This window comes from Thermobia domestica, chromosome 2, assembly GCF_964235325.1.
Source record: "Thermobia domestica chromosome 2, izTheDome1.hap1.1, whole genome shotgun sequence".
Lineage (NCBI taxonomy): Eukaryota > Metazoa > Arthropoda > Insecta > Zygentoma > Lepismatidae > Thermobia > Thermobia domestica.
Window position 1 is genome coordinate 319,044,542 of NC_137455.1, and position 27,230 is coordinate 319,071,771.

The 27,230-nt window shown below is 34.2% G+C and overlaps 1 protein-coding gene across 3 annotated transcripts in view; it reads right to left on the reverse strand.

Annotated features, from left to right (window-relative positions):
- The window catches only part of LOC145678648 (V-type proton ATPase 116 kDa subunit a 1-like), a 112,616-nt gene that overhangs the window by 56,620 nt on the left and 28,766 nt on the right, over window positions 1–27,230 (reverse strand). The window contains exons 4-5 of one of the 3 annotated variants that reach the window (XM_081749015.1): window positions 12,550–12,647; window positions 4,171–4,297 (exon numbers count right to left, since the gene is read on the reverse strand). In XM_081749015.1, coding sequence (XP_081605141.1) covers window positions 4,171–4,297; window positions 12,550–12,647 — 225 coding nt within the window. Of the gene's footprint in view, window positions 1–4,170; window positions 4,298–12,549; window positions 12,648–21,048; window positions 21,162–27,230 lie in introns of all 3 variants that reach the window. The other 2 variants (XM_081749016.1, XM_081749014.1) reach the window with 2 other exon arrangements.

Below are 27,230 nucleotides of genomic sequence, written 5' to 3' on the forward strand. Positions count from 1 at the left end.
TAATGTGTTCGTTTACAAGAGCGGGCCATTTTCCTGCCACTATAGAAAGTAAGAGTGCCCTGTATCAGAGAAATATTAATTGACGTAAGTGAATATATCTATGATGAAGTCATAATTTATCAGTTTTTGCATCGTACATAGTTTCCTCATCCTCATTAATCTCTTCACCCCCGCTTCCTGAATTCCAGTTCTAGTATTCTTTCTTGATGGGGGATTGATGTCTCATGTAGGCTTATTAACTATAACATCAGCAATAAAGAAAGTGGGGTTTAATTTGCACTAATTTTAGAACATCACGTTAATTAAATAATAATAATAATAATAATAATAATAATAATAATAATAATAATAATAATAATAATACGGAGCGAGCTCAAGCTACTTGTTAGGATTCTTGCTTCGCAATTGGATAATACCGGGTTTGAATTCGGAGACCAGCCATCCTGACTGAGGATTTTCCAGGGTTGTTCCTCAGTTATACTGGGCAAATGCTAGGTTAGTACCTTGATCTAAGGCTCTGGAGACCTTCCTTCCATTCCTTTTCCAATGTTTTCATCTGTTGATTACTACAGTGTAAAGTGGCCTCTGAGGATGTATCTGGTAGCTTATAGTAAATAAACAATAACGACGTAATATATCTTCACGAAACGTGTGGGTTAATTTAACTACAGCCTTACAGTCCCAATAGATAGCTAAAGTTTTAATATCAATTTCCTGACTTTTAAATACTATTTTCATATTGTTTCAGCTTTCAATTTTCTCATGTATGTTCCACCGAGAATTAAACCTGAAATCACATGAAGAAATGCGAATATGTTAAATATTTTTGAACACTTGAATATACAAAACACAAAACGCTTCAATGATACGATGCATGGATATGTTTTGGTTACGTCCTGCAATGTATGATTAAAGAAACCTGGAGGGTGAAGAAAAAATAACAGAAATCTCTTTTATATTTACTCCTTCAACAAACTCCTGACCTCAGAAGGGCAAGCCATAAGTTAGGTAATAAAGTCATACAACGAACACTTTTATTAATACTAATAATACTACACAACCATATCGCTCTTCTGAAATTCTCGTGTGTTTGTTTACAAATCTACTGTTGTTCCACGCCAACCAGTCTATATTTTTTGCTGTACCTTCGAAGTGAAAGATATTCATTATTACATTTGTTGATGGTTGGACTCTAGTAAGTCAGAAACTACTATTAATAAAGAGTTTGTTTTGTCCAGTATTCCTGCGATTAGAAGGGTCTATCTAAAAGATATTTCATTTGTATATGAGAAAATAAAGTTTATTTTCTAAGAATAAAATAAATATTTTCAATGTGAAGTTAACATTAATTTTCGAAGAGGAGCTAAACAGAAGAATTTGTTACCATTTACATCAGTTTTCAGACAATTCAGTATACTCTGAAAAATGAGAAGGAGGCAAACTTGGAAATATTTTACTAAAGAGACTTCGATGTAAATATTGCAAGGTTAAAATAAAATAAAGAACAAAGGTAGCACAAACGTGTTATGGAAACATTTAAAAGCACAGCAACCTACTATATTAGTGAATCTGAAAAAAGTTTTGACGAATTTTAGATATTCAATTTTATCATCACAATTTCAGATGCAGGTTTGGATACGAATCAAGATCTGAGATTCGAATTTCGGATCCAGATCCGAGATCCGGATCCAGATCCGAGATTCGGATCTGAGATCCGGATCTAGGTCCGGATCCGGCAAGATCCGGATCTCACTGGATCCGGGATATCCGGATCCGAAAATTTTTGGCCATCCCTAGTCCAGAGGTGTTATCATGACAATGCTCCCAGCCACACATCACTAGTTGCCACGGCTACTATTCACGAATGAGGCTTTAAACACGTTCCTCATCCACTCTATTCTCCAGATCTGGCCCCCTCAGACTTCCACTTGTTTCCTGATTTAAAAACCTTTTAGCAGGACGACGTTTTGCAAGCGATAATGACGTCATGACAGCCGTGGAGGACTTTCTGTGGTCACAACCTAAGATTTTTTTTCTATTGGGATAAGAGCACTGCAGCACCGTTGGAGCAAGTGCGTTGCTGTCCAAAGGGATTATATTGAAAATGAAGGTATTACAAAATCTGTACTTATACTTTTCACAAGGCTCAAAACTTTTCAGTCACCCCTCGTAGAAATGAGGGAAAAGCTTGTATACCAATACATGCTTTCCTCCTCATACCTATTCTATCAATACAAAACTTGGTTCACACATTTATTATTCCCTATAGTATTTTTCGAGATACATTTGGATTGTGTACTTTTACCCGGAGCCACTCCAGAGGAGTCCAAAGCTGATGGGAGGGAATTCTAGAGGGAATTTTCCCGACATTCTCTTTTTTTTTTTTTTTTTTCAAGTGCGTTATGGATCCCAATACATAGCACCTCTGGAAAGCTTGTTTCATGCTGAAGAGAATGAACTATAAACATGACTTTCCAATGAACAGTGTTCATCCAATAGCTATTTCACTGTGAGTCTACGATTTTCTTTATACTAACAGGGTTAATGATCCCCAGGAACTTAGTTGTCCATGACACCTAACTTTTTGTACATGAACATATCTTTGCTATGTTTATCGAAAGGACTAGGTTTGATACGAATGCCCGTTCCTTGTTAGTATTGGTTCTGTGTAATTATTTTTACCCCTCCTCCTCCAGGCTTGAGGCAGTGATGATGGTGGCTCAAGCAGCTTTCTCAGCTTTGGACTGCAAAACCGTCAAAATTTTTCTTTCTCCACGGGGGGGTCTCCAAATGATACTTACATTGAATTATCAAAACATTAGGGAAGCAGTGTCCATTGTATAGTATCATCTGAATAGCTCGTTTCAAAACTGATCATTTAACCGTTGAAGATGAGCCCTACAGTGGGCGCCCCTAAATTTTAATAGGCTCAGCATTATGTGATATTGCCCATGAAATGATCCTCCTTAATGACAACCCAGGTAATGGACATTTCATGAAAGCATGTTGAGTTCATTATCAGCAGCATACTGGACCTTCACAAGCTTTCAGCAAATGTGTGAGGTAAGTCGGAACAGTGATCAGAAAAAGGAACGAGATGAAGCATCTAAGCCTGGTGGTGCTGGTGGTGGTGGTTGTTGTGGTGGTGGTGTTGGTGATTGAGAATAAAATCTGCCTCCATATCTATGATCCTGAGACGAAGGATCATTCAATGGAACGGCACCACTCCGTGTAGTATTATGCTAAAGTATCGCACCAGCTGCACAAGGCAATTACGATGAAGCGCCGCGGAAAGTTGTTCAAAGGAATTCTTATTTTGGGCAAAACTTGCAAAGCTCAAGCGTTCCACATTCTGGCTGACGAATTCAACTCCCTGGGATTCCAATTGTTCCGCCATAGCTCTATTCACCTGACCTGACTTTCTTCGATTATTATTTGTTCTTGAACTTAAATAAACACATCAAGGAACAATTTTCAGGACATTTCTGAAAATAACATGCTGCAGAGTTCAGTTTTAAGTCCAACCGAAGAGATTTTATTTCCACGGGTTAGAAAAGATAGAACGTATCTGCACCAAATGTATTAGTCTTAAGGAAATATGGTGAATAACTAATTTCATCCCTCTAGCTCTACTCTTTCTGGAAAAAGCCAGAACTTTTACAACACTCCCTTCTATGTACAGTAACCTTTGCTTAGATACATAATGCGTTTAATACAACTTTAGTGCCTTGAATTTGTTAATTGCTTAAGTGACTTAAACTGCAATATTTATTACCGCAAACATATGAATGTACATGTGTATTATTTACGGTTTTATTTAATAATTTTCATAAATGAAACATCATGCAGTTGTATTTACTGGGATATGAACTATAAAAGTATGAAAAATATAAAATTATATGAAGGTAATATTTGATACACCGTAATTTTTTAGATTTATTACATAACTGTGAAATAGCGCTAACTATAGAAGTCGGGTCTTACTATATATGGTACGCTGATCATAATGTAAAATATCCTTTATCACCGATTCCATTTAATATTTCTCATCTGTACGCGTTCATTGTTTTCCAGAATTAGACAGATGCCGGTAAGTAACGTTTTTTAAAAAATATATTAAACTACAGATTTAAAAGCTTTATACACTTTTTCTTTCTTTGCCTCACTTACCGTTGTAGGGTCTTCTAGGGGAGTCTCGATCTCAGCTTGACGCAAGAATACATTTCCTCGGCAAGCTCTCCACAGCATTCGCTCGAAAGCTGGTATTCTTTCACGTAAGATGACTCCAGCAACGAAGCTATAACATTCATTTATTCAGTTTCAATACAAACGTGCACACTTACAAACAAGTATTTAACACAGTATTAATATTTATTACCATTACGATAAATGCAAATTGCAGCAGATACCATAGTTATACTTCAGTTTTATACGATCTTCATTGTATACAGTATAAAGTTTCCACAGATTTGAGTGTTCTTACGAGCTTCAATCCATTAACAGGGCAGCTCAATTTGTATTTAAAAGAAATTTAGCAATAGCTGGTTTAATATTCAGGAAAGAAATTACTGTGAAAACGAAAAAAAAAACTGGTCCTTGTTGTGGAAACAGGCTCAACTATGGATTGATGCAAAGAAAAAAATTAAAATAACGACTTGTAACATACTGATTACCCCAAATTACTTCTAATAACGATCCTTGGAACATACCTATGAAATTATTCCAGATAGACTATTCCATTTTGGCTACACTGATCCTTTGCGTATATATAGTATATTAAGAGGTTGTATAGACAAAAGCATTGGTCTAAACTGAGTGAACTGATATTAAGTAGTGAAGAGAACGTTATAAAAATAATGAGCATTTCAAAGCTCATCAAATTTTTAAATTCTGCTTACTTTATAACCTTCAAAAATCCAAACAGAGAACTTTGAAATTTATTCCATATTCTATTCTTAACATTCGTGCAATTTTTGGATAACAAACTAAGAAAATGAGACTAGCTAATCCTAACTATGTAATTACTGTAGTCGAAGATTTAATAGCAGTGAACAGGATGAACTCAGCAACTCGACACACACTGATATGTTTCCAGTTAACTTCATTGATACAAAATATTTCTATTTCCTATCGTTCTATTATAAAACAACTTCTCTACGTATATTTCTAAATAATAAAGCAGCAATGAATTATAATTTTTGAAGAACTACGAACAGCCATTTAGTTCTATTACTTATATGTGCATACTAATAAAAATAAAACTTAATTAACATACATTCATAACGATACGTGAAAAAAAAAAGTTTCAAAAAATTGCTTTTCCTCTTTTTTGAAAAAATCAACAAAACTTTACAAAGTGGTCACGGTTTCTTGCTTCAAATATTATTTAATTCGAGGACTGACAATTTTAATTACAAACAATAAATTTAATAGGGGTACACTGACAGTGTAAAACTTCACTTATCTACCTTTTCAATGAAGCCAAACTTAATTCATGAAGATTTATTTTGTTGAAATATACGTATTTGCGTGCATATGTACCACCTGATTAATAATGTTTTTATTTGTAATGCTGCTCTTTATGAAGATTCAGAGAAATGTATAGCTTGTACAATCATGTTCGGAAGTGAATTTATCCTGATGAAATTGCTTTGTGAATAAGTTCTGAACGAATTACCGCATGAACTAATACTGCTTAAACCACATAAAACAGCATTGATATCAGTTCATATTTAAACTTACCTGTATATTTAAAATAAAAATCCACTTTTGAACAACAAGACTATACCAGAACTTGCATTACTAAGGAGTTACTAGTTGTACTTAACACTTGTTGATTGTAGTACGAGACACTTCAAATTACAAGAAATCTACCTTTAGGCGGAATAACACGAATCGATCTAAACCTATTCAAATAAACTCATTAAAGTTACTAACAACTGAAATATTTCCTATTTGAAGTTTCCACGTTAAGTTACATTTTGTTTTGATTTTTGTACTTTACATACCGAAACAATAGAACCTGTGAGGATGCTTATTTCTGTAACTTCGCCACCTGTTAAAATTGGTTACATGTTTCTTTTTTCGACCTAAATGCTATAGGACGGGATCTACTGCCTGAAGCGGAACCGTACGTATCCCCATCGGAGATCGGCTTATTCGCCACTTAGCCTCTAAGAAGTGCAAATTATTTATGAAGTCACGAAAGCTCTGATCCAAATATTTGAATAAGCAAATCCGACGTAAGTATCTACAAATCTGAAATTTCAAATAAACTACGTCTTTACTTTATAACATATCCCGGCCATAGTATTATCCATGTTGGAGTCTCTTCGATGGAAGTTGTAGAATACTTGAGACTGAACTTGAACACTTTCAAAACTTAAGCTTTCCCGTATACACTTATGCTTTGAAAACAAGTATTAATTCATGAAGAAGCAAAATTATTGATAACAGCATTGTAAATAGTTTTCCAAATCAGAGGTCTTATAAAATACATTTTTCTCATTGAAAGGTTTCAACTCCGGTATAGAACATGAAGATCTGGGGATAGATTGCAGTGCTACTTTCAATTGACGACTACTTCCAGTGATCGTAGGTTTTGACATTGTTAACATTGTATGATTAGTTTTATCGTATGTCCTCGACATAGTAGATTCAGTCAGATGACTCAGTATGACAGCAGGCAGACTGGCAATGCGTACCGTGATAACTACAGAAATAGTTTTAAGCTTTACACAAATTCTCTTCGAACACCGTAAGGAAATTTATTTAATTGTTCTCTAAAATTTCCGAAGTCTTCTAAATACTATGACTTACTTCTATGAACCCAAGTGCATATTAATAAATCAAAGTACTGTGTCTGGAGTCCTTTTTCATAACGCACTATCCTTAAAATACGGACAGTTATTTCTCTATAGGCTTTCCTTTTCTCCAGAAGAAAGGTCAAACTTTGAATGAATGGTTCAAAAATTTTATAGCACTGACAATGAATAAATAAGCAAGTATGTTGTCTACGATGAAAACTACTGCGTATTTAATTTACACAGAACAATCGCATTTAGCTCCATCTTCTCGCATGCACGTTGGGTCGATCGTAACCTACAAGTTCTTAGCGTTCATTCGTTCTTCAAATCATTTTGTACAATATCTGTGAAATCGTTTGACCTCAAAGATCTATGGTTTAATTTCACGCATGTTTTTCTTATTGAATCTGCTGCTTCGTTTCAATTTTATGAAAGCCTTCAGCACTCGTAAGTTTTCTTCAGTCGGATATGAAAGTCAGGTAAAACAGTTCATTTTAAAGAACCATTTAGAATGAGTAAGGAGCAAACCTATTTTTTATTTATTTATTTTTTTTAAGCAAAATAAGTTACTCTTCCGTCGTTGTCTTCCTATTTTCCCGTCAATTAAACATAAATTACCAGTGTGGGCTTTTCTTTTTGTGATTAACTTTTGTCCATAATTACTGGTAAGATTTTGCTCTGAACAAAGAATGATTTTCTTAAATTTTAAAATTTTGTTTTCATTCAAACTTCTAGATCTCCTGATTATTATGTTATGCCAACTTTAATAGTGGTTGCATTGGTCTAAATTTAGTGAAGTTTCTTCATAAGTATATGCTAAGGCTATGAGTTAAAAAATTCTCAATTTGTCATTAAAATAATAATTTTACACTCTACAAAACAAAACAAGAAAATGTATGTTTGCTGAAGCAAACCACATTCTAGCAAAGAAACCAAAATTAAATTTGGGCCAGGGAAACTTAAAAATTAGCATATCAAACAGAAGTTTAGTTTTACAAAAGAATAAGCTCACATCTATGAAACAACCACCCTTACTCCAGGTCAAACATTGATCAGTAATTAAGATTAAAAGATCACAAGAAGAAAACCACATCTGGCAGTATTGGCGGGAAAAGTACGAAAAAAGACAAGAAGAATTGCTTCTTCCCCAAAATCTATCCCTTCAAATCATTAAGTATATTCAACTGGACCCTAAAAAGTAATCTCAAAAGTAACTGTTTTGTCCATCGTTTCACAACCGGTGCAAGAAAACATTCGTGCGTACTTAAAGCTTTCTGCGAATTGAAGCAAACCAGCAAAAATGTAACCACAAATACTTTAACAAAATGAAAAATGTTCTCTACGAGCCAACTGCATTACATTATATGTAAACATTTATAAAGCTAAGAAATTAGCAAGCTTATTAGGTCTGAGTTTCTCATATATGTAAAATATGAGAATGCAAAACAACAAGAGCTAGAAGAGTAAAACTGAATGTAAATTTAAGAGTGTATGGGTAAGTTTTAGGGAGGAGCATGATAAAGCATCTCGCCCACTTATATGGGATTGATACGTGGCAACTGCGTACTACAAAGAATGAAAGGTACGGGCCACCGAACTAAGCTTTCTCGCTCAAATTCCTTAAACTATATCATGTAGTGCTGCAGCTATTAACGGAACATCTTGTGAAATATGAACGAAATTATAAGACATTTTTAGAAAACTTCACCGAAAGAAAATTCATCTAAAAAAAACTACCCCTGCAGATTTTCCCATAAGAAATAACTTATGCCATATGTTAGGGTTATTAATGAAATATTTGTTTATAAAGTAATAATAAAATCGCATGAGTAGTTTTACAAAATTGTTAAAAAGGAAAACTCACCCCAAGAGTAAACTTTTCTTGTGGATATTCTCATGAAGTAATTTCATTATATCATATTATATATATATATATATATACTAAAAAACTAACTAACTCTATGGCCTATGGAACCCGGAGGTTCAGTGCCGCGTTCACAAAAGCTCTCCACTGACTTCTATCCTTAGCTAATTGGATCCAGTTTCTACTTTGTATTCCTATCTCTGCGAGATCCATCTTAATATTATCCTCCCATCTGCGCCTAGGTCTTCCTAATGGTCGTTTTCCTATGGGTCTACCAGTCAAGACTTTGAAAGCGTTTCTACTTTCTTCCATTCTAGCTACATGACCTGCCCACCTAAGCCTCCTAGACTTGACGACCCTAACAATGTTGGGTAAACCGTATAAACTATGTAGTTCCTCGTTATGAAGCTTCCGCCATTCCCCATTCTCGTTCCTCTTGGGCCCGAATATTCTTCTCAGGATCCTGTTCTCAAATACTTTCAGTCTATGTTCTTCCCTCAGAGTAAGCGACCATGTTTCGCAACCATACAGAACAACAGGCATAATTATCGTTTTATATATTTTAAGCTTCAAATTCCTCGACAGAATTCGCGACGACAAGAGATTTTGAACCGAATAGTAACACGAATTCCCTGCTTTTAGTCGACATTTAATTTCTTCGTGAATATGATTTTCGTCTGTTAATATTGATCCTAAATATTTGAAAGTATCCACTTTATCAAAAGTATTATTTAATATTTTAACGCCTCCACAATTTGCCGTATTACGGTCCCGACGCACTTCCATGTATTTAGTTTTCTCTGCATTTACTTCTAAACCCATGTCCCTGCAAGCGTTTAATAAGATCTCTGCATTTATTTCTACTGTTCTCCTATCATCCCCTATTAAATTTACATCATCAGCATATGCCATAACCTGGTGAATGCCGTTCAACTCTAGGCCCTGGTTGCTATCTTTGATTTTCCTTATGGCGTATTCCAGCACAAAGTTAAATAATAATGGCGACAACGCATCTCCTTGTTTCAGGCCATTTTCGACGTGGAAGCTCGTGGACAAAAATTTTCCTACCCGGACTTTACTTTGGGATTCACTTAAACATATCTTAATTAATCTAATTAGCTTTCTCGGTATTCCAAGCTCTGTAAGAACGTTGTATAATGTTTCTCTCCTAACCGAGTCGTAAGCCTTTCTAAAATCAATAAATAGTTGATGTACCGGGGTATTGTATTCCCACTTCTTTTCGAGTATTTGGCGAATGGTGAATATTTGGTCGATAGTTGATCGATTTCGTCTAAATCCGCACTGATAATCTCCAATAATTTCATCTGCGTATGGGGTCAATCTTGCTAACAGAATATTTGAAAGGATTTTATAGGATGTTGACAGAAGAGAAATGCCTCGATAATTATTACAGTCAGTTTTGTCGCCTTTCTTGTGAATTGGAACAATGATTGACTCTTTCCACTCTTGTGGCAATTCTTCCTTGTTCCAGATAAGGAGAATGAGTTTGTGTATCTTGTTCCACAATTTTTCGCCTCCAGCTAAAATTAACTCAGCCGGAATTTCATCTACACCCGGAGATTTATGTTTCTTTAATTTCTTTATAGCGGCTTCCACTTCTATTCGATTGGGTTCTGGAATATACGGTTCTGCGGTGTGTATCTGCTTTTCTCCACGCACATTAGTTTTTGGCTGCGTGTTCAGCAAATCGTCAAAGAAATCTTTCCATCTATTTAAGAGGCTATTCGTATCAGTGAGAACTGTCCCGTCAGATTTCTTTAATATATATGCACGAGGTTGATAGCCTTTCTTAAATTCGCTGATCCCCTTATACATGTCCCGAATATTTTTATTTTTACTATTATCTTCAAGTTCCTTAATTTTAGCTTTCAAAAAATCCCGTTTCTTTGTTCTAAAAGTTTTGGAAGTTTCCCGCCTGATATCTGCGAAATTTTGTGTAGTTATATACATTTGTTGATTTTGTATATAACTATTTTGTGTAGCTGTATATATATACAGTAGGACCAAAATGGCATGAGACGTTTTTTGAGAAAAACGTCCGAAAAGAAACTTACACACAGAATAAACTACTACTCATTCATTTTTTTAAAGGGACAAATAGTTACGCCATATTATCAGGTTATTATTCATAATTTATGAAGTATGAACAAAAACCCCTGAGAAAACAGTCGGAAAAATCTCACCCCCCCAAAATAAACTACCTATCGTAGAAGAGTTACGCCATATTGTCACGTTACTAATGATATATTCATTTATGAAGTATGCACAAAATCGTGAGAAGATCGTCCGAAAAACCTCGCCCCCAACAGTAAACTATCACTTGTACATTTTTTCCGAACAAATGAACTACTCCATGTTGTCATGTTACTAATGAAATATTCATTTATGAAATATGAACAAGATAGCCTGAGTCATATTTGAGAAAGTCTCTCTAAACAAACCACACTCCCATGAATAAACTATCCCTTCTAAATTTTTCCAAGAAAAAGTACCTGTATCGCATTATGGGGTTGTTTCTGGAAAATAGATTTCTGAAATAAACAAAATCGCTAGAGCAGCTTTGGAGAAAATGACAATTTGATCACGCTTAAGTAAACTACCCTTATTTTTAGGGGTAGGAAGAAAATTTGAACCCCCTTTCCCCGGAGGATAATAAAAACCTAAAGTTTAGAATTTGGTTGGGATACGTTGAACAGTATGCCCCCTAGGTGAGCGTACATTAGGACGAACAGAAGGACAAATGTCGGAAAATCACTTTTTCGGTATCTATGGGCTATGAAACATATAAATTCATTGAAATCCTGAATTAGATTTCTTCACGGCCGCTACAGTTCTCTTTCGTCGCTCCACGGTAAAATATACAAGCAAACGAGGGAATGTGATATCGAAAGTGATAAGAAGGATAGATAAGGATGGAGCTGGGCTGGTTTCTCGTGAACCACACTATTGTATACGTAACTTATTGAAACTAGTCGTTACTGGGACCTAAAATTAACTATTTCTTTTACTCAGCGTTACTATTATTAGTAAAATGTAGAAACAAAATAAAAAAAGTGTTCTTTTAGAACAGTTCTCCCAACCATTTGCCGTCCAAGACTAAACTCTATTATAATTCTATGTTACTTTGGTGTCGCTTCTGTTTAGTCACCTGTGTATCCGAGGGTTTTAGGTACACAATTTATGGACGGTTCATATTAAATGTTTTCTTAATGACAAACCTATCATTTAAAAACGTCAATTTTCATTTTTCACAAGATGTAAGGCACATACATAGCCTCAATATAGTTCCTAATTTGTGTCATGTTAATTTATTGTTTACAAATTCTATTCATACACTTTTCAAAAGTAATGGAATACGACGAAAACAATAGAATTTCAAATCAGAGAACTTAAGATCCTCCGGCAAAAGTTTAAAAAAGCAATGTATGTATAGTTTATTTACGGCATCAGTAGAAGCTCCCCCTCCCTCTTCATTCTCGTTTAAATTAAGGTTACTTTGCCCCAACTTACTGACAATCAAAAGGAGCATAAAAAGTACAAAATGAGATCTACCAATAAAAGTATACTCAAGTTACCTGTTTAATTTAAAACAAATGTGGAGGTCCTTTTGTAAAGCAACTCTATAAATCAAGTATCACAATTAATATCAACCTAATTATTATAGCTATGAATTGAATGTTCAATAAATACGAATTTAAAAAAAAAAAAAAAATCTTGTGGTATTAAATTCTTAAAACTAGAAGTGTTATCCCCACACCGTGAAAGTTCTACATACATGCTGAAGATCTACATTCCCAGTGAGTTAGTATGTTGTCTACGGTGCTGTAACTGACACTACGTATATTTTTAAATACATACCCCAACTGTACTGGGCCTGCACCTGTCTGCCTGGCCACTGTGTCATCGCTTATCAAAGCTCTTGTCATAGACTCAGTGGGATTCACTCCCCCCTCGTGCTATCAATGCAAATCATACAAGGATTATCAAAATTAGAAAAGGACCCACACGTAAGCAAAATAAAAAAAAAGGTGTAACTATTATACTTCAACCTGTATCTAGGGAAAAAAAAGGGGGGGATTTCAGCATTACATTGAAAATACATTACTATATACTACGTATTACAGCTGTGAAATATATCAATAGGTGTTACTAGTAGTAAACTAGCATCTGGAGAAAGAGCTAAGCAACAGGAAAAAATCAACATAGTACTGAACATTACTAATCTTATACTCAGTATGAAAAGCTTGGAATAAAATCAACAAGGTATGATTTGAACATTCACTAAAGAACATGCTTAAGAAATAGTTATCTACCGTACATTTTAATACTACTAGTTTCATTATTATTAGCTAGGTGTGGTCATTAGTTCCCACGCACTTTCTCACGCTCTTCCGAATAATGCAAAACTTCGAGATTAATCTTTCAATTGCTGAGCGAAGTTCTTACATATTATTTAGTAAAATAACGTGCAAAATGCTGTTTACTGAAATCGGCTCCTAAAGTGAACAACGTCATATAATTCACCAATACTTTAAAAAGCGTGTAAGATGATGAGAACTGATGAACATTCTTAAAGTATGAAAACTATTTCCAACTAATTTCAAGAAGGTATAAAAGCCCAAAGTACAATATTCTGCACCGAACACTAAGAATATCTGGAAAATTCTATAAAATTAAGTAGTTTAACTGGCTGTTATGATAAAAATTAATGCATAATTTTGCGCACATCCTTATCAGTCTCAGCCTTATGGTATCTCTTAAGTCATTAAGAAATTTCGAAGCAAGATTAGAAATCCAGAAAGCAATTACTAATTGATTTTTAGTAATTTGAAATTTGTATATACAGGATGTTTCAAAACAACGTTTGGAAGGTGATTCCTGACACCAAAGTAAGACAAAGTGTAAACAAACGTGGGTGCAGAAATCTGTCACTTCGGAGTTACAGGCTACCGAAAACATGAAAAAATTAACTTTAAAGGCCCATAGCTCCAATACTATGGAACCTACCGTAGTCAGGTCAAGACTTAGTATATACCTTATCCAAAAATACACGTTTCAGAATCCTGCGGTACTCAACAAATTTTATGAAAGGAATTTGGCTACAGGCATATAATTTGAAGTACTCATCAATTACCACTATAAAAATTGTTGCAAAAGTATTGCAGGATTCTGAAACATGGATACGATATTTGGATAGGGCACATACTAGTTCCTGCGTGAAGTCTTGATCCGACTACGGTAAGCCCCATAGTAATTTATTTATGTTTTCGGCAGCCATACCTCCTAAATGACGGATTTCTGCACCCAGGTTAGTCTATACTTTTTGTCTTGTCTTGTGACGGATCGCCTCCCAAAAGCTATCGGTGTTGTTTTGAAACATCCTGTATATCTTAATTTACCTAATTTTCTAATCTTTTTATTATTATTTTTTTTAAACTGAACATCGAACTATTACTTTCACTAACTGTTTCGGAGCAAAGTTTCAGTTATTTACTAATGAGCTTCTACACCACATTTTTTTTTTCCACTTTGTCATTCGAAAAATGTAAAACCTATATTTCATTTTTCACTGTTGAAATAAGAAGTGTATTAAAACATCCATCTGTCATTTATGTCATGCATACACAAAAAGTAAATAAAGTAAGTACTTGAACTTACAGCTTTTGTTTCGTGACTAACAAATACGGTTAAACAATTTCCTCATTTACGATAAGTATACAAATCTGTAAGCAATAATTCCTACAAATATATGCTGAAGAAATAAATATTATATTTAATCAGAATAAGAACTTCAAGGCTTTAATCTCTTTTAAAGTAAGTACTATAAGATCAACAGCGGTTTTATATTTCTAAGCCACTACCACTCTTCACCAGTGTTCTGAATTTCCGCTTCGAGATCTTAATCCAGTAAGACAAGGTACTAACGTCAAGGAGCAACAGTACGTATACTGAATTATATCATTCATAGAACGATGCCTAGAATTTGAACATTGTGTTCTTTAAGTAAATGAGCTAAATATTCCAATATTATATTCTATGCATATTTATTTTCATATGCATAGAGATCAGGAATACATATTCGTATAATACCAAGATTTGGAAGAGACTACAATATACTGCAGTACTGGACTAGTTCTCAAAATGAAACAGACACCACTTGGTTTTAATTAAAACACAATCGTAATGTAAATTGATAAACTACAGAGATTTCCTTTTAATACAAAATTATTAGCTTTTAGAACTTAGTGCTACCTAATTATCTATTTGGAACTGCCTCCATATTCCACTGCGCCACTGTAGTCCAGCTCAGAAACGAACATTTCCTGCTGTCATATATAATATTTTTCCAATTTCTCACGTTATGCACTTCACCCTGGCCTCAATTTAAAGTTGACACGTTTTAGGTAATCCCTCAGAAATAATCAGTCAATCGAATCGATTAGAAACTCTTGACAGTGTTGGATAAATTAGAAATAGTAACAGTAGAATCAAAATAGATGATATGTAATACACCACGTTGGTACTGTGGTAACGAATTGTTCCAGATGTTCCCATCAGATAATCAAGTATTTATACTAAAGATATCAAAATTGAGCAATGAGCTGAATTTTTCAGATAACAGTGCATGTATCGTATGAAGTTGTTACTATTATCAACCTTATCACGTTAAAATTTTCTTTAGCGAACACAGTAGAAAAATGGCTAAATTTAGACCCTAGGCAAAAGCAAGCAAATACAAGTGTTCCAAAACAAGTAAAAATTTCGATATCTTTGGCAAACTTAATTTCACTACTATACATATTACTACTGTAGTTATACAAGTTCATATCCTCATATTGTTGAAAATAGACATTTTTTTGCGAAAATGACAGGGATTTTAGCACAACAATATTTTACATTTGTTTATCCAGAATTACAGATTAATTAAAATTCGTTCCCTACTTTACATCCTCACCTCTACCTTATACTTTTGTCTTTTCACACCAAACAAAAACTCGTACTTCTCAATAAAATTGACCGAAGACTGAGTAACTTCCACAATTGCCGATATATATTTCGACACAATTTCAATATATCATCAATACATTGGTCTCAGAAAAAGAATCACAATGTTGAACTACGAAATGAAATTTTCAAAACACACTTCCTTAATCTTCACCACCATCTCGACAGTGCTGTAGCTGTTTTAGTTCTCTTCCAGAAGCACTTCAACTTACCAATTCTTCACAACTTACAAACCAACAGTTAGTTGGTTGGCGTATTTACTTTGAACTTCATCACTATCCAAATTCTTCTGTCGTTTACACTGATTACTGTACATGAAGACGCAAACAGAATATAGACTTCGTTGTCACATATGATTGTAATCTCAGGCAAATATTACAAATCTTGACAATATCAAAGTTTTTTCTTCTAAGAAAACATTACGAAACGATTACTAATCAAGATGGGATTCACATGTTCAATTATCTATACAAACTCTAGAAATTCATCACATTGCTCGACATGAAAACGAATAAAAATTTCACTTATTTCCACACCTTTAGGCATTTAATTTATTATTAAAATGTTTGACAAGGGAGATAAAATAAAGCGTGTTAGTCCATTAATTTGCAGAGCAATTGCTGTTGAGCAAGAAACAATAAATAATACTTGTAAGCAGATTAAGAAATATTCAGTGATTAAGGTGCATTTATTATATTACATGCAATCAGTGAAAAGATTCATTGCGAAAAGCAGCTGATAATTTCCTGTTTTAGTAGACACAGAAACCATGACCACTTGTATTGGATTTCATGTTGTTAATAGACTGTTACAAATTGTGCTGCCAAAGCATTAGTAACTGTGCTATACTGATAATTGTTAATTTCCCTTTATAATATTCAAATCTATAAAGACTTGGGTTTTGTCTTTTAAAAAAAATGAAAAAATATTAATGAAGTTTCTGAAAATTATTGAGCCAAATGATCGAAAATAGTTGCACTTCCTCATTTTCATGTATCATTATGAGGAGTCTTTAGTAATAAAGAAAATATAATTAATTCCTTTCAAACATTACCTACCTCAACCTTTAAGAATATAAGCCAGCAAAGGCACATATGATCATATTCTTTTATCAATAAATTTGAAACAAATTAAGTTCAGTGCAGTTCCCTTGGTACAGTGAGTCCTCGAAATGACCCTTCTTTTGCAAATTAATGAAAGAACGAAGGAGGGGGGAATTTGCTGGTATGTATATTTCATTTTCAGACAAGTTTACAAATAAAGTTTCAAAGAAAGACAGAATGTACTCATCTATTGTGGGCTACGTTTTAGTCAAATTTACCAATAATTTGCAACACTATATTTTATATATTTGAGCTTTCACATTCATTATATTACATTATGTTACTTACATCATAATGTGAAATTACGAAAATATACCACGTTTTAATGTTGAAGATAAAGCCAGTGAAGCAATACTTGGGTCGAAAGTGATTTGAGTAAATATAACGTCAAACCCCAAAATAGTTATATTAATCATTTCCAAAAAATAATGTTTGCTGCAATTCTTCTATGAATATGAATATGTAGTTTCTGAAAACGAGACGAATACCCTAGTGGTATTTTGGATAAATTTGTACTTAAAGTAAACTGGCGAAATTCGTTCAATCGTAACATCATTTTTTTAACGCTAGTTGCCGCAGTATTTTTTTGAATTTTGAAATATAGTTATTAAATAGCATTATATGGAAACCTTTCCAACAGGAATGTGAATTACTCTAATCTTTCGTACTTGAAACTTAGGATAATGTTAAAATGTACTATATTAACTTATACGACTAGTTAGAAATAACTGAAATTTGACCATTTTATACGCGCAATGTAATATTTAACATCTAAAAATTTTAGTGAATACGTTAAAGATAATAAAGACTACAGAAAATTTAGATATTACTTGGCTCATTCGGATACAAATTGCTATTAAATAACTATTAAATAACCAACTAGTATCTACAAACTGCTATTTTCAGAACATTCTTACAGACAAGAAGTCATAAGCTGTGCATCCAAATCTAAATTGTTGGGCACCCAAATCGATACATTATTCGAAACAACACGTAACAACACGTAATTCCTGAGAGGGCATTTTGCAGATACTGCCTGATCCAATTACTAAATTTTTGTTCTTCATTGTCTAAATATTTCGCGAAAATTCAAAGCAGTGAAGGCGAGCTTAGCGAAGCCTCAACCAAATCAAGATATGATTTATCCCCTATTTTTTGTACTGAAAATACTGTTTTCTTAGGATCTGATGTTACATACTACTACAATAATATCAAGCTAATAAATGTTAGGTGTATTATATTCGAAAAGATACGTATTACTAGATTCACAGGTATAAATACAAACAGGACTGAATACACAATTACAACCAGATATTAGTATGGCATTGCACAAAAAATTAAATATATAAAGCACATTGGATGGGCCGAATATTATCTTTTCTCTATGCTTTAGATTCCCGTTCATCCATGTTATTCAACCAATTATTAATCTCGACAATTTTATATATTACGATTAAATATCAACGAAGTAGTCTCAATGGTTCGTAAAAATATTTAGTGAACAATTAAAAAATAAATTGGTAAATACAAAATACTATAATTACTGCCATAATGCTTCCATTTTCTTCACAGTATACCATATTACTATATCTTACATATAATTTTATTTGTGAAGAAGCGTTCATTTTGTCACTCTAAGTTAAAGATACGTTCAAACTAGTTGAAATGCTATCACACGGAAAGAAAAGGATACAGAGAATATCTTAAATGTATATTTCAACACCCTTTTTCTCCTACGGTACATATTTAAATCAAATTGAAATGATGAAATCTCAGTTCAACCCAGTACTAACTATTTCAAAACAAACGATTTAACCGTTCTCTTATCTTACCCACTTTATAAATACAAAATGAGAACTTAAAATTTCTGTAGTAATTGCTTCCCTCTTTAAAAGTAGAAGTTTCGAGTACTGTGAAGTAAGTGTCCAACAATTTTTAATGAGGAATTTATTTTAACAAAAGAGACACTGACCAAAGCTTAAAACTTTATTTTAAATTATAATTTGTAACTGTTTCGGATATCTAGCATATCCTTCTTCAGACACGATCGAAATTAATGAAAATACAGACATATATATAAATGTTGTTATAACAGAGTTTAAATTCTTTAACCGTCCTTAAAGAATTTAAACTCTGTTATAACAACATTTATATATATGTCTGTATTTTCATTAATTTCGATCGTGTCTGAAGAAGGATATGCTAGATATCCGAAACAGTTACAAATTATAATTTAAAATAAAGTTTTAAGCTTTGGTCAGTGTCTCTTTTGTTAAAACAATTAATCCAAAGCCATGAATAGTCTTACTAATGAGGAATTTATATACGAGTTTCATCTCACTAAACTTAGAGGTTCCTGATACTCAATCCTTGTTATAAATTCTGAACCTCTTCGCTCCCCCCTAGAGAAAAAGTGTCGTGACAAAAACCTGGACAGAGACAGATAATAACTATGTTTCAAAATGAGTTTTAAATGGTTCAATGGTGTGGATTTAAATAGTGGAGAAACACACACACACACATATATTATATATATATTATATGAGAGAGAGTTTAATATGTAAAATCAAATTGAACTGCTTTAATTTGATATGTTCCAAACTTCAAACTGCTCACTGTTCAATGCGAAATTTAATTGGTTAGCTCAAAAATGAAACAGTTGAAGGGACTTGGGAACATTTTTGTGGGGAAAATGTAAGGAGTAAAAATACTGACAAGCACGTAAAGAGAGAATTAAATAAGCACAACGTCTCAATGGTTACAAGTTATCTAAAATGCAATAGATATGCTTGAGACGTCTAGTCGGCAAGCCTTTGGGAAAGGCAGCTTTTTCTGTATTTTTGTTTTGAGTTTAATGTCCCATGTTTATGTACCGACGCTAGGGGAGACTGATAATAATGAATGAAATGACGGAATGAATAAGGTGGGCGAAAACAGAGCCCCGAGAAAACCCACGTACATGGTGTTTGTCCACTACATGGCATGCTTGACATGAGGTGCAGTCGAACCACAGACCTCACGCACCAAACGTGAGAGCTTCACCACTAGTTACCTCAGCCCCAGGCAACCTTTCGATATACTAAGAAGTGGGGAAGAATCGCTGTCATTTCTACTGAATAACAAATCGACTAAGGGTGATTCAGTCATTATGATGGTGAGTGAGTGATCGAATGAGCTATGTGTCCAACAGATCCTCTTCTTTTTTTCTGGCTATTTATTATTGGAAAGAACTTGTGTGGTGTCCTTTCCAAATTCTTGGCATCTATCAACTATGAATTTGTCAAGGTTGAGAAGTGTCCCAACTTGCAGTTTCTAGGGATCAATGCAGTACGAAACTGTTAAGGTTAATTGATAGTCTAAACAGTCTAGCACGCTCAACTGGTCCAAGTAAAGGTTTCTGACACTTATAGTGAATCCTAGATAAAGTCTAGCGTGGGTTCGATTATTACATTGAGTTCCCTTCGATTGAGTTAGGTTCGATTAGTGCTGATAGCGTTTTTCCAATTTTTTTTTTTTTTTTTTTTTTTTTTTTTTTTTTTTTTTTTTTTTAAAGAAAAATTATACAATAATCAACAATATGTATCTCAAAATCTACCTAGGATTTCCCTTTTCTGTTTGCTTGATTTTATTCTTACTTATGAATAAAGGTTATCTACAAATTCATTTCATTGAAAGGTTTTTTCACAATATAATACAGGGTTTTAGGAAGGTATGCAACAGTACGCAATCCTTATTTGGGCTGACGTAGCTCAATATTTTTGTTTCTCTAAGATTTTCAAATCATACACAATAAATGTGGTACCACCAACACAACAGACAACAGATAATCTCGAAAAATTATAGGTAGTTACGAATTATCACCTCATTACCGATAACATGATTAGTGGCATATAATTTCGTCCACTTTCACTTTGTTGTCTTTATCAGCGAAATAAAGGATGAGTTACGAAATTAAGATATCACGCATGAGGTATTTATATGTAATAACAGGAAAGAGGTTCTTACTTTAAAACTTAATATTTAGATGGTCTCCTTTTCTACTATAGAACATCTAAAAGTTACGGATACAGTTTTGAAACTGAAATGGAAGTGCAACTTTAATCGTGTCAGTGGCTCTTCAAACTCTAAAAGTAACCCGTTCGTCATAAAATTTAAAGGTAAAAAAAAACGATTAGTGAAGGAAACACATATTGAGGACATCCAGAATATAAAAAACAATTTTATTTTACTTAAAAATAGCAGTAATTACCCTAGTTTTAAAGCCTGTCCACCGGCACGAAGCCCTTCCTCCCCCAACAATGTGACCTGTTCTTCTTCCCGGCTTGGATCAGCCATCTGTGAGTACGGGTAGCCAAGGTCAGCCTGGCAACACAACATTGTTGTTACTGAGGGCCCCACCAGGGGGGTGGAAAAGGAATTAGGTGCAACTATGGTTAGATGCAAAACTATATAACTAAGTAAGATTACAAATAAGAAAGAAACCAACACCAAAAAGGAAACAAAGGAAAATTCCTGAAAAAAATGTAGGATCAGGTACAAAATTAATAAAAAAGTGTAAATAAACCAAAACTGTGCCAGTGAGAAGAAAAAACTAACTTGTTCTGCAATATACTAACACTACTCAGTTCTAAGCAACTAGTTCATGCACCACTACACTCACAACATTGAATACTGAAGCAATGCTTTACATTAACCCATACATAAGTCATACATACATACATAACCATACAAAACGCGTATACAGAAGCGTGAAACATCGCTACTGGAAAATATAATGCAAGTGATAAGACTTCAAGCTAAGACATGTTTTTACTACTACACAATTTCCAGATTCATACTGCTATTTCATGTAAACGTTCCCGCCAAAATACTTTAATTCTTTCGTAAATTCATTTTTAAGTCAAATTCCACCCAAAACTACGAGACTACAGGGAGAACTCTGTCTTAGAAAACGAAGTTACCTCTGTATGTGATACCTAGCAGTAACTGCTACTGTATTAACTAAATCCAAACCTACTACTAAATTTTAACCAAACTGCAACTTGTTTTTTCTGAATATATTCTTGTTCTATTAGTAACCGATTTATATTGACTTTTTACATTTGAATTCAAAAATGACAATACAAGCCTGAAAATCTCTCAGAAAAGTAATTAAAAAAGCTCCCGAAAGTCCAATTATCGAGTAAGCTTTCTAGTCTAATCCTATTAACTTTTTATGCTTCTTTTTCTACTCGTACAGGATTCTCAATATTATACCAAATAATTCTCGTTTTAACGCCACTATGTAACATTACTACCTCATTTACAAGCTGTGCTCGAAAATTAATGGGACTGACTTTCCATTAATGATAATTTGTTATTTTTATACATCAACGTTAACCCCTTCAAAACAGTTCCCTTATGCAGTTAGAGTAATGGTGACTTCTTTCCATTCATCGTAGCAGTCCTGGAATACCTTTCAGGTCGTCGGTTACGTCTTCTGCATATTATTCGAAGTACCAAAATGGCGCCCTTTCAACAGGTTTTTTACAGGAAAGAAAAGTTACTGAGACTGAGAAACTGATATAGGAGCGTTGAGTTACCATAGGAATGCCTTTTAATCCCAAAAATTCACTGCCGTGTGGAATGGTGCGTTGTTATCGCAGTATACAACTGTGTGCAATGCCCGGTCGCACATACACCTTTTTCTTGAATCTTTTCAGGCTTTCCCGATAAAGCTTAACTGACGCTTTGTCTTGGTAGCACAAAAAAATCCCTGTAGACGATCTGATTTCGTAAAAGCTTTCACATTCAATGTCATCCGTTTTTGAGGTTGAAGGTCTAACGCTTGAGCTTCTCTTCAACTTGTTTCGGCCTTCTAAAAAGCACTTGTGCCATCTAAACACTCGTGCCCTATACAGAAAATACTCTCCATAAGCACTATGTAACTTTTCATAAGTCACACTAGTTGATTTGCCAAGCTTTAAAAAAAAAAAACCGTTGATAAAACTTTTCCCGGTCGATTTTCGTAATGCACCTCAGAAACAACACTTCAGATGCCCTCAAGAATCGTGTAGCAACTGGAGCAAGTTCAAATTTGTACCAAGTCAACAGCAAGGGTTAACTTAACTGCAGTGTGAAGATGGAGGCAAAGCATTGTCGATTCGTTTACAATGTTGCCAGTCTCATTATTTTTCTAACATATCTCGAATATATATCAACACCAACTAGCAATATCTAGTTAGGGTGGAAACAAATTATACTACCACTAAACGACTGTAATAACTGAGTTCCTCTTTATAAGGTGAAGTTTCCCGTAACACACATGCAACTTACTAGTACCCATAATATCAATGTTTCCTAAGCATACATTGTATAGAAGATGGAAGAATATTCTATGTGCGATCTTGTTCATATTATGCACGTTAATTTCCAAGTAGAGGAAAGCGCATTGCAAACGTACCCCTTCATCTGACAAAAAACCGCCGTTGCGCTTACGCTAACTACTCATTCCCGCTAAGAGACGAGGCACAAGAATGTCCGACGTTCAATTCAGCATGCAATAAAGATATGAAGCAAAATACATACAACCACTGGATCACAATTCAGTAACCAATTACCAATTCCAGATACATGTATTAATCTTACAAAAAGTATCACTAATCCCAACGATAAAAGTACCCAAGCTTGGATAAATTTTAATTGCGATTTCTATACTTGCTCGAGGACGTGGAATCCAATGCAAGTGTTGTTCAATATATCAGTCCATGGGGTCACAAGAAAAATTACCTCAAAGTTTGAATACAAATTTGCTTATATCTTAAATACCAGGTTAGTTTTATTCAAAATGTTGTGAAACAATAGCTATACACAATTCCTGCATAGGTTTTTTAAATGGAGATATCACAAGAAATAATTAGCAAAAAATAACACACTATGGCCCATGGAACCCGAAGGTTCAATGCCGCGTTCACAGAAGCTCTCCACTGACTTCTATCCTTAGCCAACAGGATCCAGTTTTTACTTTGTATTTAGTTCTGCGAGATATTGTCCTCCCATCTGCGCCTAGGTCCTCCTAATGGTCATTTTCCGATTGGTCTTCCAGTTAAGACCTTGAAAGCGTTACTACTTTCTTCCATTCTCGCTACATGATCTGCCCATGTGAGCCTCGTAGGTTTGATAACCCTAATAATGTTTGGTAAACCATATAAATTATATAGTTCCTCGTTATGAAGTTTCTGCCATTCCCCATTCTCGTCCCTCTTGGGTCCGAATATTCGTCTCAGGATCTTGTTCTCAAATACTTTGTCTATGTTCTTCCTTTCAGAGTACGCGGCCATGTTTCGCATACAGAACAGGCACATATATATAATACAGAACTGGCATTTTATATATTTTAAGCTTCAAACTCCTCACAGAATTCGCAACAAGATATTTTAAACTGAATAATAACTCGAATTCCCTGCTTTTAGTCGACATTTAATTTTTTTGTGAATATGGTTTTCATCTGTTAATACCGATCCTAGAGATTTCAAAGTATCCACTTTGTCAAAAGAATTATTTGATATTTTAACGCATCCATAATTTGTCGTATTACGATCCCGACGAATTTCCATATATTTAGTTTTCTCTGCATTTACTTCTAAAACCATGTCCCTGCAAGCGTTTAATAAAACCTCTGCATTTCTTTCTATTGTTCTCCTATCATCCCCTGTTAAATTTACATCAGCATACGCCATAACCTGGTGAATATTATTCAACTCTATGTCCTGGTTGCTATCTTTGATTTTCCTTATAGCGTATTCCAGGATAAAGTTGAATGGTAATGGCGACAATACATCTCCTTGTTTCAGGCCATTCTCGACATGGAAGCTCGTGGACAAACATTTTCCTACCCGGACTTTATTTTGGGAGGCATTTAAACATACCTTAATTAATCTAATTAGCTTTTCCGGTATTCCAAATTCGGTAATATATATATAAAAGCTGACGAAGCAGTGCAATGATATTTCACAGGTAATTATAAACATATGTTCACATGCGTATAATTACGCTTGCCTTAAGTTGATACTTTTATGTAGATTTTGGAAGAAAAAATCTGATACATCTGACTACCAATCAGGCCCGTAGCCAGCCCAAAAATTTAGGGGGGACCCGACCCAATCATATACTTCATCACCATATTATAGTTCATTTGCACGCCTACCGTGAAATTTTATGGGGGCCAGCCAAAGTTTAGGGGGAGCCGGCCCCCTGTGGATACGGGCCTGCTACCAATCGAGCACAAGAGCTGAACCTTTTGATACTTTTCTTGGGTAAACGGGTTATTTTTTTTAATGACTTAATTTTCATGGGTAAACTGACTATTTCCTTATTGGTTTATTTTTATAATATTTTCAAGTTTTTATGTATCTAATAGTAGATTGTGTCTTTTGGTACATACTTGATAGTGACATTTTGCGCTTTAAAACTTACCTTACTACTACGGAAAACGGAAATTTAATTAGAAAAAGTGTTTGCGTTTGTAATGATATATTCAAGGAATTCTTTACGATCAGTATAAGCAAATTTATATTCCAACTTGGAAATCACCTCATGATCCATGGACGGACGTATACAACAATAGTTCCATTAATTCCGCGCCCTCAAATTAGTACAAGAACAATTGGAAATTTATCCAGTCCTGAGCACTTTCATCATTGACATGAGCGGGTACTTCTTTACACCAACTCTTAATTGATACCACTATCCCCAATTTTTATAACTCATTTTCTATTTTCTCTTTGCCAGGACTACTATTATGGAGTACTAATTTTAAGAAGTGTGTGAAGTGACTAGTCAGAAAAAAAGTGCATGTGGAAGGAGCGAAACTGAAAACGAATTCTGAGCATTTTTATCTTGAAGCAACTAAGAAATTTCGAAAATTAATAAAATACAACGAACGAAATTTGGCGTAGACATATTGCTGTGCTTTTAATATTTAGTACACTCTAATGAGTGTACATACATCAGAAACTACTACGAAAATTGACCATAATTGTTCAAAGTAAGTATTTGGCTGGGATGTTTACGGTTATAAGTGTGGATATAATTAACTCTAACAAAAACAAATTTAAAGAAAAAATAATAAGCGTAACAGTACAGTTAAATCAAGCGCATCAAAGCAAAGCCATTTACATAGTAACAGTTAAAGTATATTTTAAACATTTTTTTTTCTTTTTATAATACAACAATGAATGACAACATCAATACATACTACACAATATAATTATGGAATCAATTCTTATTACAATGGATTTTTAAAATAATAACTACAAAACATCAACTTGTATAACAGGCTTTCAATACTAAAGTACCACTGGTATACATCAATTATTTATAAACCAGCATTCAGTTCTACATCTTTCGCTCAAGCATATAAACAATTACTACCATCCATACGAAAAGTATACCACTGCTGAAATCTGAAAATGAAACTTAAGGAAAGAGTTTACTGGGAATAAATTTCCAATAATTACGGAACGCTCGTATTGCAGAACAATCTGTTATTACATAAAAATAAATAAATAAATAAAGTAACTGATAACGCAAGAAAGGCAAGACCACTGCAGACCAGAAGAGAAGGAAGGCAAGGCCCATTTTCCAACATGTCCCAATCATAAAAGCTGTTTGCCAGGCTGAGTTTACACAAAAAACATACAGGAACTACAAGAAAAGAACTTCAATAAAAATGTCATTAAAAATACAGTCAGACACACGAACGTCTACACTCCCCTATTTAGAAAGAGAAAAATAATTATTGTCTGACTGCATATCCCCGGGTCAAAGTGACTTCCAGTTAAGTTTTCTGTTATGAATAAGGTTACATATTTAACGAATTACATAATTGTCACAGCAATATCACACTCAACTTTTAACACATTTTACTCAAGCAAACTTCCGTAACCAATGAACCGATAATTTATTCCATTAACTTGAATTCTTTGTACATGAGGGAAATCTAATATAAATAAAATAATGAGCATTTTTTGTGCGTACCACTGTCGGTCTGTGTGCAGCCTGGGGACCAGACGAGTGGACCGAGAGTTACCAATTTTTGCTCACGGGCACCTTGGTTCACCTCCCAGACCAAGACGATTTTTTTTTTTTTTTTTTTTAATTCGAACCAGGGGGTCTTTATCGGGACATATGAAAGTAGAACATGACCGATATCAGTGTCAAATCTATAGTTTTCACAGTCGCTGAGATCAATGGTGAAACTCCGATCACCAACTTCCAAACTCACCCCAAATTCGGCTGTGGACAGGGATTCATGGGGAGATACAGAGACATGTAAAAATAATAAAAAATGACCGCTATTAGTGTCAAATCCATAGTTTTCACGGTCCCTGAGATCATTGGTGACACTTCCATTAGTGATGACTTTTAAATTCAGCTACCACTGAATGCGGG